Source organism: Nicotiana sylvestris, chromosome 6 (assembly GCF_000393655.2).
Source record: "Nicotiana sylvestris chromosome 6, ASM39365v2, whole genome shotgun sequence".
Classification (NCBI taxonomy): domain Eukaryota; kingdom Viridiplantae; phylum Streptophyta; class Magnoliopsida; order Solanales; family Solanaceae; genus Nicotiana; species Nicotiana sylvestris.
In genome coordinates, this window is record NC_091062.1 from 111,155,276 (window position 1) to 111,167,491 (window position 12,216).

Below are 12,216 nucleotides of genomic sequence, written 5' to 3' on the forward strand. Positions count from 1 at the left end.
GTAGGCAGATAGAAAAGAGGATGAGGGTGCAAATAGCCACTTTTGGCTGCAAAGGGTAACTATATGTCACGACCCAAACCGATGGGCCGTGACGGGCACCCGACACCTTACTCAACCGAGCACCAATGTAATGTATCTTTCTTATCACATCATCATATACACGTGAAATACAAGCCTAATAAGTCAACATAATCATTTATAAACTCAAGACATAGGCCGACAAGGCCATACAATCTTTCACGTACACGACATATGTCTACAAGCCTCTAAGAATACATAAATGCCATAAAGGTCGGGACAGAGTCCCGCCACGCTAAACAATACACGTCTAAATAATACTAACCAAACGAGCAACTCCGAAGCAAATGGAGCGCACCAACATCTTTCGCTGAGCTGATAGCCTACTTGGAGGGCTCTCGACCTGTCTATCGGGACCTGCGGGCATGAAACGCAGTGTCCCCAGGCAAAAGGGACGTCAGTACGAATAATGTACTGAGTATGTAAGGCACATAAGTAAATACATGAGAGATATGGAAGACATATAGAGTACATGACTCAACCTGTAAGTCTGAATAACTTTGTAAATTATAAATTACTTTAACGTCATGCATATGCGTATGAATGTCATGTCGTGCATAGATACATATTTCATAATATCATCAGCCTCTGAGGGCATCCCATCATATCATATCGGCCACTATGGGCAAAATCATCATCGTATACCAGCTGATCAGGTGGTGGTGCGTATATAACGCCATAACCTTTCCCATATCCCATATACATATATATACATACATATATACGCGTATATAACGCCGTTTGAATACATACATATATATGCGTATATAACGCCATTTGAATACATACCCATATATGCGTATATAACGCCGTTTGAATCATATTTCAGCCACTGTGGGCAACATCATCATCATATACCAGCTGATCAGGTGGTGGTGCGTATATAACGCCATAACCTTTTCCCGTATTCCATATACATATATTTACATATATATGCGTATATAATGCCATCTGGTCATGGGTCAATGCACATGAACGCAATGCATGTAAAGTACGTCAATAAATCATTCGGAATGTCATAAGACCATTTTGCCTCTTGAGCAATATCATAAAGTAACATCTTTTCAACTTTCGTATTTTTCTGAGACCCATGAACAGATGATAAAATATTATGACACATGAAAATTAAATAACATAGATATTTCTATTACTTCTATGAGTAGAGTCACTTATGGAATTTGTGTATTTGCACGTTTTGTTCATATCGTATGGATCATGCAAAAAGAAAGAAGGGATAGCCTTAACATACCTGAGTTACTTGCTATAATAAAATCAGATTTTTGGAACCTCAGATCGCCACGGTACTTTGACACCTTAACACCTTTTCGTTGATAATATCTTACAACAAGCCAGTGGTGGAAATACATCTCATAAAGAGGGACATGATTCCGTGCCTCATCAACTACTTCAGCATTAAAACTTTTGATAGCAATATGGACTTTTGGGAGAGCTATGTTGTAGTAAAATTTGTTACATATTAATCCAGGCCAGCACAAACTTTGGTGATCGGAAAATAGACATTTTCACCTTTTTTCATTTCTTAGTCGAGTCTGCAAACTTGGGCTAATCGCTATTAGCAGTAGGACTGCCAGCACAAGCAGCTGACACTTTAATTTGCTCAAGATCCAAATTAGCTACTGCATTTTGCTCAACTTTTGTTGGAATTGTCTCTTGAAATTCTACACCCTTTGGATCCTCAACATAAACTAAGTATTCTTTTTCTAGCTCTCAAGAATAATTTGGTTCACAAATAATGGCTAGGAGGTAAAACACGCTTCTCGTCACGCTATCAATAATATAACCTTGAACTAGTCTTATCTCTGAATCAAACTAAAGATAAAGTTAGGAACCAAGTGAATCTATGGTACAATGCAATTGCATCAAATAAAAGCATGGCAGATGGACGGTCTAGAATCAAAATTTGGTGTCAGCCTCTTTATATTTATATAATTGCACAAAAAAAAGTGCAGAACTGCCAAGATGATTAGCAACAAAGAACATAAAAGGCCTCTTATTTTACTCGGTCCAGAAAGCCAAAGATTGCCACCTAATTAAAAGGGACTGCGAGTCATTTGTTTAGTTTAGTGGCTTGCTGCCACGTGGGATGGGGTGAAAAAGTGTAATCTTTATCCAAAAAAATTGTCCACTTATTAGTTAACTGGGTAATGTCGTGTTACCCGGTAATCAACCAATTACCCGCATAATTGAGAATTATTTTCACTTACTTAAAATACTTCTTTCTTTACACATACCTTATACACCTTACTATCATGGTCATGTAGTACCTTGTATGACACTAGTCCATAAATGACGGGTATTTTAGCTCGGGCCGTATTTTATCCCAAAATGCCAAACTTTGACAAAATTCGTTTTCTTAGACTTGCTCCCCCTTTCACCTTCATGAATTTACTAATCACTTATAATTCTTATAGTCCCCAAATAATATTTTCCTTGGACTGATGTCAATTACTTTACGACAAATTCAACGTACATTACTACAGGGTGCAACATCGTTGTAACTTATTACTGCGAAGCGTAACATCAACGTAATGTAATATTGCCGGCATAACATTGTCGTAATATAATACTGCCGAACGTAATATCGACGTAATATTGCGGGGCGTAACACTATACAAGTCTCAGTTCTGTCATCAAGAAATCCTTATTCTCCTTCCTTAAACGTGGAATTAGGATTATTAATCAGCGGTTCAACTAGCTCTCCCCCCAATCCCTCACTATCACTTCCACTAAGTGATGCAACACGATGAATATAATTTCGTGAGTGGAAGAAAAAAATAAATATGAATAAGATAAAATGAGGAATTCTCAGAATCTTGCACAATTTGAAGGTAGACCTGTCTCATGGTTAACTGCTACTACCTCTGTTGGATTGCATTTAAGAATATCTTGCCCCAGTTTTGCTCCAGCCGCCTTTAAGCCCTTGAGAGAAACAGGCTGATTGAAGAGGTTTAATGAAGGCAATTTTGAAGCTGTAGGCATTTTCCCATTTGGCAGAAAGCTTCTGAAGTCTTCCTTCAGCAATGGCACCTCAAAATCAACCTTGTTATGCTTAATCACATTTTCCTTAGCAGCGATATGAGCTCCTGGTTCCATATGATTGGTTGAAAAGCTCGTTTGATTTGGAAAGTTCGGATAAAGTGTGACATACCCTCTTAAGTACATCATATCTATTAAAAATTTCTTCCAAGAAGCTTGCCAACCATTTGTTCTTGATCTTGGGATTTGAACAGGATTTTGCTTGGCATCTTCTGTGAATCTCATGTTCATGTAAACGTAGAATTCCCGCCATTGTTTTGGAAAGAAAGCTGCACCCCAACTGCAAGGCAGTTGGTGGAGATAAGGTGTGTTAGGATGAATGTGCTTGAAGAAATCTGTTGCATTCCATTTAGGCCTTTCTTTTACCACTTCCACCAATCTTGGAGTATAAAGAGAGATCGCCGAAAGCTCAGGAAGTGATATTTCAGGGTCATAGTGGTAGGTCAAGAGAGCATATTTAATCCAAAGGTAATAGTAAGGGGATACTTCAATGTCATCTTCAAGTAAGAGTCCAAAATCATCATCCGAGGAGGGGTACCAACTCTCGCTCACAGCTCGAATGAGGCCTCCTTGGATGATTCTCCTTCGAATAATTTTGGATCCATGAGGCCAATTAAATGTGTTGACAAGCTTTATAGTTGCCTCATCCACCTTACTATCCATGTTGAAAGTAATAGAAACTTCATCACCAATATAGTGTGCTTCACTGAGAGATTTGAGAAGCCTTGCTAGTGAATTAGCTCTGTTCTGTGTGATTATATTTACAGAAATCCTCATCCTATTCCAATCTGAAGTAACAAATGCATTGGTCAAAAATCTCAGATCAGCTGTTGACAAAAGGAAATGGAAATATTAGGCGTAAAATCACAATAATTTCTTACTTGGCAATGCTGTGGAACGAAGATCAGCCATCCATAGAACCTTTGGCACCGATGATTTAGGTAGAAGAACGAGCATTGAACTGTTAGTATTAGCCATATTTAGAGCTTTCTTCACATTAGAGTCTGTATCAGCTACTGTTATCACCAGGCTAGGATTATGAATTTTGATAAGTCCTTTCATGCTAGCATACACTGCTTGAACAACAGGCACCTCCGAATTTGATATCCCTGATAATGCACCAACTCCTATATCCATAATCTTGAATCTTCTTTCTTTGCAGACTGCCTTAGGCCATTTCAAAGCTGTAGCAGCATCTTCACAAGTGCAAAAATTGCCTCCCGAGACAACAATATATGCCTTCTTTCCAACAGTTGATCTGAACTTTTCAAGAAGAGGCGCAAGAGCTTTAACTTCATCGACAGAGTGGGCATAGAAGAGTGCATCGATTTTTTCAGGATACATCGCTGCCCATTGTGTCACATAACCGGTAGAAAGTGCTCTCCACCATTGATCATCTCGGACTTGAACAACGTCCTTGAAAATTACAGTTGTTTCAGATACGTAGGCAAGTCTATGCTCACTGTCACCCCAAGTTTCTTTATCATTTGGATCTACTGGTAGCACAAATGAACCAGCATTTCTGTACTTCTGAAGCTGATAGCTGCATTTTTTTCCCCAGGAAATTGAAGTCATTAGAAATAACATATGAAACAAAGTTGACATATTTTATATTCATATAGAAACAAAGTTGTGCAATATACTATATAACACATGACTAACTCACAAAACTGTATTATCCCTCCCTTAGTTAAACAGATCAAATGAACTTTGTGAAAGGCGTACGTAATTTTTTTTTGGAAAAAATAAATTAGAATCTGTTAAAGTACATACCTTAAGTGCAAGTCTTCCCCTGTCATGAAAGTGAATGGTGTCTCAATGAAAAGTGTCTTGACAAGTTCAGCAGACATAAACCAAGAACTAGAGAGGAAATCCACCTGAACAATTTTGTCCACAATAATATTATAAGCAGGATCAGGCAAATAAAGCCCTGCTTCTTTCGATCGAAACTTCCTGTAGCTTGGAAAACTAGAATCCTTCTGTCTAAAAGGCAAAATCCTACCAATGCTCCCCAAAACAGAATTCTTGTACTTATCTGTTCCAGCAACATGTGCTAGAATTTGCAGCATCTTCTTCCCTGGAATCATGTCATCATCTAGGATATATACAAGGTCAGCTTCTGTTTGTAAAGCCAATTGGAATCTTCCATAGTACTTGAAATCATATCTTGAACTGATAAGGCTTATTCTTGAGTCATTATATCTGTCCACAATATTCTTTAATGATTGCTGATTTGGACTTCCAAATGAAAGTACCCAAACATGATGAAATGGGAGAGTCTGGCGTAGCAAAGAATCAAGCTGCGCACAAAGTGTTTTCCTCTTGAAATGATTCAAGATTACTGTAATTTTTGGCTTGGTTGGACCGCGCAAATCCCAGTTGGATTTCATTGACATTAGCTCAGAAAGAGTCTCAGCACCAAATGACTTGCTTTGAAAATCTAGCACTTGTTGATAAAGTTGTGTCTTCAACTTGATCGTGACAGCATCGGTCGACTTCTTCTGTATAAAATCAATCTTGTCATGCTCACAGACTTCAGAGGGAGTAATTGGTTGAGTTTCAGCTCTAACAACTGAATTAGCTTCCTGATTATAGCGAGTAACGACGTGGGGAGGGATTATAAATAATTGCTTCCACTGCTGAGCGATTCGCGTAGTCCAACTGAAGTCTGGCTTAGTCCTTAAATCTAGAGAGGGGGACATGTAATATAGAAGAAATGTAGCATAGACAGCAAATGAGAATTGTAAACAAGTTAAAACAGTAACAAGCCTTGTGCGACTGGTTTTTTGTTGTCTCATTTTAGCCTTTCCTCCCATAGATTCACTCACCATTCCATCTAAAGAATCGCCACTTCTCATATCAGCATTCCTAGCTAATCGCATTCAGAGTGGATTATCCCTATAAAGTAAAGAACAAATCTTCAAAAGAAAATACACACAGTTTGTAGGCTTATTTGAAGATCGAGGGGAGAGGGGGAGGCTATTGCATATATAGGATGTTGGGCAAGAATAGTAGCATACCCATATAAAGTGGAGTTGAAGGATGCCATAAGAAATGCAGCTAAAGGATCACATGGGATTAACTCTCTATACTTGTAAACAAATAGTAATATATATATATATATATATATATATATAGAACGCGTGAGGTTTATATTATCACAGATTAAAAGTGAAAATCCATTAAACTTATTAGAAAAAAGGCTACCATTATTATAAATAGAATGGACAAGAAAACCAAAAATAAGTATTTTCAGGAAATTAAAAATGTGGAGCCATTTAAAATACTGAAAATATAAGATACCACTTGAAAACATTTATCTTAAAAACACCATGACGAGACAAATTCTCTTCCAGAATAATCAAAGATCCATATTTCCTTATTTGCAAATATTAAAACAATTCCGAATCTCACATTATCAAACCCAAATTCCAAGAATAGGAGAAACCAGAATACCAAAGATTCCATTTTCACTTAATAAATGTAATTTAAAGTTACGCAATATGCAAAAGAGTACTAGGTAGAATACTAGTATATATTACCTTGAAAATAAAGAAACCAAGAATGTCTGAAACAAATGGTGACAAAGATGTCACTTTTCTTCTTAAGCAAATTAAGTTAAAACACAGCCTCAAGATTACACCAAATGCACCACAAAAGATTGAGTACGAAGATATTTATGCATGGAATAATGGGTTGGTTAAGGGTTGACTTTACCATAATTTGTGTTGATCGAGTACATGAACATTGCAATATATAATATATGCTATTGCGTTATCGCCAAACTTGGTCTAAGTTGAACGCAAGAAACGTTTGGTCATGGACTGATTTTGCTTGCATGAGGGACAATTTTTAATAAAGTCTATTTTTTTCTTTGTCGAGAAATTAAATTACAGTGAAAAAAGCTTAAAGAGTTATATATATATATATATATATATAGAAGAATTTGATTTGACGTACATAATTAACATTCCTTGATTAGGGAAAAGTAGGACCCTTAATCCAATTCCATAAGCTTGCTAAAGAAGATTCACTTTAACTTCCCTATTAGTTCTTTAACACAGAGAATTAAATTAACGCAAGAAATGTTAACTGAAAAAGAGATAAAAGGGGACATTTCATGTAGAAAATAATTCATTTAGCATATCTATCGGTAATTAGCCAGGTTTAATTTCAATTCCAAGATTTCTTAATTCGAGAAATAGTACTGTATAATGTTTTTTTAATTCATCTTACTGAGAATGAGGCTTCTTCACTACTAAAAAACAGTGCAAATTTGTCCACCAAAACCGACCGAAATCGGTCGGAAATTGATAAAAATTGACCGATTTTAATTGGTCACGAAAATGAAGGTCGCTAATGTGTACCGACCGAAATCGATCGGAAATTTCAAAGTGTTGACTGACCGTCAAACTTTAATTTCCCACAGAATTCGGTCGATACCAATTAAAGTGTAGAGTATAAAAGCTATATTCGATATATATGTCAAATAAGTATTAAATATTGTTTATTTAAAAGCTATTTATTATTTACACACACACAAATATTATTAAATTTTAAAATCGTTTTTCCGACCGAACTTAGTCGGAAATATTTAATTATAACTTATTTCGGTTGGTTAATTAAATATATATAATTTTTGTCTTGGCCGGAAAATAATAATTTCAAATTTTCCGACTGAATTCGGTCGAAAATTTGGAAATTTTTTAATAATAAATTATTTTTGTACATTATATACAAGTATGATCAGGTGTTGGTCAAATATTGACCAATTTCCGACTGAAATCGGTTGGAATTTTTATTTTTGTTTGCTGTGGGACCATTATTTTCGCTGTCAGAATTTTTTTTGTTGACTTTTGCTACCAAATACACTTATTTTTTTTCCCGACCGATTTCGATCGGTATTGCTAGGACGAAAAATGGGGGCATTTACATCTATACCCGCTTTTTGGGTCACATTTTTACTTGTGCCCGATTTGCAAAAAAATATTGCAAGCGTACCCACTTTTTCGCGTAACTTCAGCATACGGGGCTGAAGTAGCAAAGACAATCACACAAAACTTTAGCATTCTAGTAGACGGGACTAATGTAGCAAGTGTGTTTCAGCTCTAGAGCTGAAGTTTTTGTTTTGTAACTGGTGAAGAGCTGAAGTTTTTTGTTTTTGTAACTGGTGAAGTTTTTGTTTTTGTAACTGGTGAACTTCAGCTCTAGAGCTGAAGTTTTTGTTTTGTAACTGGCGAACTTTAGCTCTAGAGCTGAAGTTTTTGTTTTGTAACTGTATTTTGTAACTGGCGAACTTCAGCTCCAGAGCTGAAGTTTTTGTTTTGTAACTGACGAACTTTAGCTATAGAGCTGAAGTTTTTGTTTTGTAACTGGCGAAGTTTTTCTGACTTGCTCTTGTCTCACACATAAAAATGCTAGTCTAGTTTCTTCTACGGAACTACTGTGTCGTACAAGTATTATTTAAGTATTTATTGTTGTCGTAATATTTTATACAACACATTAATGACTAGAGACAGAAAGACAGGAATGCTGCCTACCTTCTAGGCGTTCATGGTTTGAATTTTGTTCATCATTTTGAGTGATTGATTGTTCATCCAAGCTTTTTCTTTGCAATATTTTACTCTTCTCCAATGTGAGTTCAACCATGGCTGTCGAAAATCTGTTTTAGTTTGTATTTCAGTTGAAACTCTTAACGTCTGAAAATCAAAGTAATTGGCATGAAAACAGAACTTTATATAACAATGATCTCTGGATTACTCCAAAAAAGAAGAAGAAGAAGAAAACGAAGGAGAAGAAGGAGGAGGAGAAAGGGTGCGAAAGTTATTTATAAAATAGGTACAAGTTAAATTTTAAAAAAAAACTGGATATAGGTTAAGTGAGACGACCAAATAGGACGCCTCGTGCTATTTTTACCGTAAAATGCCAGTTTTCTGGTATTGCTTGTTTCTTATATTTCAGAGATGATGAGCACCTGAAACAAACACTGAAGAACGGTCAAAGAAATCAAAGTGTAAAAATGGAGGAGATCGAAGAGCTGTCTTCATTGCATGCGTAGCTTAAGAAGTTGAAAGTCGACGTCGTATCTAAGATACACTAATTAAATAAGAATAGAGTTTTTTTCTTCCTAATTCAATAAAGTTATTTGGTCAAGGCTCAAATTTTCATACAGTTCACATTCTTCTAACTTCTTCCAATTATATTCTGAAATTGATGTTTTCATGCTAAATTTTAAAGAAAAAGAATATACTCCGTCCGTTCATTTTTGCTTACACGTTTTAACTTTTCACGTCCTTTAAGAAATAATAAATAAAATACATAATTTACCATGATACCCATATTAATTGATGTATATATATTTTATTGGATTTAAAAAAATAATTTGAAATGAGTAATAAATATTGTGAATATAACAAAAAAAATTATCTTCTCTTGCTATGCGTAAAGTGACAAGTAAAAATAAAAATTTATTATTAGTATACCAGCCAAGTACTCCCTCCATTCACTTTTACTTGACACGTTTTAGCTTTTCACGCTTCTTATTAAATAATAAATGAAGTGCATAATTTACCATGATACCCATATTAATTGATGGATATTTTATTGGATTTAAGAAAATAATTTGAAATGAGTAATAAATATTGTGGGTATAACAGGAAATAAAAATTTGTCTTCTCTTAATATGTGTAAAGTGTCAAGTAAAAATAAAAATTTATTTTTAGTATACATATCAAGTAAAAATGAACGGGGAGTATATACTTAAGCAATCCTAGATCGACTTTTTCTAAGTTCACATCGGTAAAAGGAGGAGTGTAAAATTAGCAAATTCAAAAAGTTAGTGCAAGACTCATATGAGAAAATATTCGAGTCTCATATAATATCTTCAGAGGTATATACGGAAAACCTCATTTTCCTCTACATCAAGGGGGAAAAAGGTAATCAACGAATTATTCTAATATTTTAACTTCCATGTAATTTTATTTACTTTAATAGACTTCACTTTGACTTACTGACTTCACTTTCACATTGATTTAGCATATATGTATATTATGATAAGAATTTATCCGCACTAAATACTTATATCACAACATATTATTTTATCATGGTTAATAATTTGATGAGGTTAGGTTTATATCAGGGGCAAACCGACGAGCTATGGCCTAAAGTTAAATTTTATGAGCGGTCTTAACTTTATTTATAAAAAAACTATTTATTTATTTATTTATTTGAAGTCTATTTTTCTAGCGTTGCTTAGATACTGTTTTTAAAATGTCTACGTTTCGATCCCTTAATTACCTCTTTTAGCATCACATCGATTTGCGTACACAGTCCACGCGCGTAGCCGGAAAGCCTATATGTGAAAATCTGTGAAAAATGATAAATTTTGACTATAAAATGAATTAATTTGACTTCGGTCAACATTTTGGGTAAACGGACCTGGACCCATGATTTGACAGTCCCTGAAGGTCCGTGGGAAAATATGAGACTTGGGCGTATGCCCGGAATCGAATTCCGAGGTCCCAAGCCCGAGAAATGAATTTTTTGAAGAAAATTATTTTCTGAAATTATTTATAAGGTTTGGAAATGAATTTTGATTAAAACTTGATAGTATCGAGCCCGTATTTTGGTTTCGGCGCCCGGTACAGGTCTTATATGTGACTTAAGCCTGTGAAGTTTGGTAAGAAACGGAATCCATTTGACGTGATTCGGATCTTAAATGCAAAATTTGATGTTTAAAGAAGTTTTGAGAAATTTCATTGATTTTGAGGTTTAATTCGATGTTCATGATGTTATTTTGGTGATTTGATTATACAAATAAGTCCGAAAGATGTTTTTGAAGATGTGTGTATATTTGGTTTGGAGCCCCGAGGGCTCGGGTGAGTTTTGGATAGGCCACGGGGTGCATTTCGGACTTAGAAAATTGCAGGTTTTTCAGATGTGCATAGCTCGCAAATGCGAGCGGCTTGTCGCAATTGTGAAATAAGCCCAGACCAGCTCCCTCTCGCAAATGCGAGACAATCTTCGCAAATGCGAAGTTTCCCAATTTGGCCAGTGATCGCAAATGCGAGCCTCCCTTCGCATTTTCCAACCCAGCAGAGGTCAGGGTTCGCAATTGCGAACCCCTGTTCGCAATTCCCACGTCTGCAACCTGCAACTTTTATACTTAGACGATTTTTAACCCATTTTTCACATCTTTTCAAAACACAAACTCCCTAGGGCGATTTTTCAAGAACAACTCTTCTTCCAAATCGATTGTAAGTTATTTTAACTCATTTTCTTCAATCATTAACATCTTTTAACATGATTTCAACTCAAAATCAATGATTTTCATGGGGGAAATTGGGTGTTTTGGGTAGAACCTAGATTTTTTCAAAAATTGGGGATTTAGACCTCGATTTGAGGTCCGATTCCAAAACAAATTATTTATTTGTGATTATTGTTTGTTTGTAACTGGGATCGGGTGGCACGCCTGCCACGAGATAATTGAAATGGGAGCGGGTGGAATGCCTGCCACGAGATAATTAAAATGGGAGCGGGTGGCACGTCAGCCACGCAATAATTGAAATGGAAGCGGGTGGCACGCCTGCTACAAGATATTTGAAAAGGGAGCGTGTAGCACGCCTACCACAAGATATTTGAAAAGGGAGCGTGTGGCACGCCTGCCACAAGATATTTAAAATGGGAGCGGGTGGCATGCCTACCACGAGATATTTGAAATGGGAGCGGGTGGCACGCCTGCCACAAGATACATGAAATGGGAGCAGGTGGCGCGCCTGCCACAAGATATGTGAAATGGGATCGGGTTGCACGCATGCAACGAGGTAAATGAAATGGGATCGGGTTGCACACCTGCAACAAAATATGAATGAAAGTGAAATATACCTTTGTTTTCCTTATTCTTGTTAGTAGTTGGATTTTGGTTCCTTTATAATTCTCTTGATATTCTGTTTTTACCTGTTATTCCCTGAAGCATATTTTCCCCCTCCCACCTTTATTTGTTTATTTCTGCTTTACTTTTCGCTGTATATTATATAACTGTACAGGTTTATTTGGTGGTCTTGTTCTAGACTTGTCACTACT

At 36.0% G+C, this 12,216-nt stretch overlaps 1 protein-coding gene across 1 annotated transcript; it reads right to left on the bottom strand.

The window, feature by feature from the left end:
- Positions 1–2,706: 2,706 nt before the first annotated feature.
- On the bottom strand, positions 2,707–6,748 carry LOC104221445 (uncharacterized). Its single transcript, XM_009772519.2, has 4 exons — positions 6,678–6,748; positions 4,909–6,033; positions 4,017–4,678; positions 2,707–3,923 (listed from the first exon to the last, which is right to left on the bottom strand). The coding sequence occupies exons 2-4, from the start codon at positions 6,015–6,017 to the stop codon at positions 2,905–2,907; spliced, it is 2,790 nt and encodes a 929-aa protein (XP_009770821.1). The 5' UTR covers positions 6,018–6,033; positions 6,678–6,748; the 3' UTR covers positions 2,707–2,904.
- Between the last annotated feature and the right edge of the window lie 5,468 nt (positions 6,749–12,216).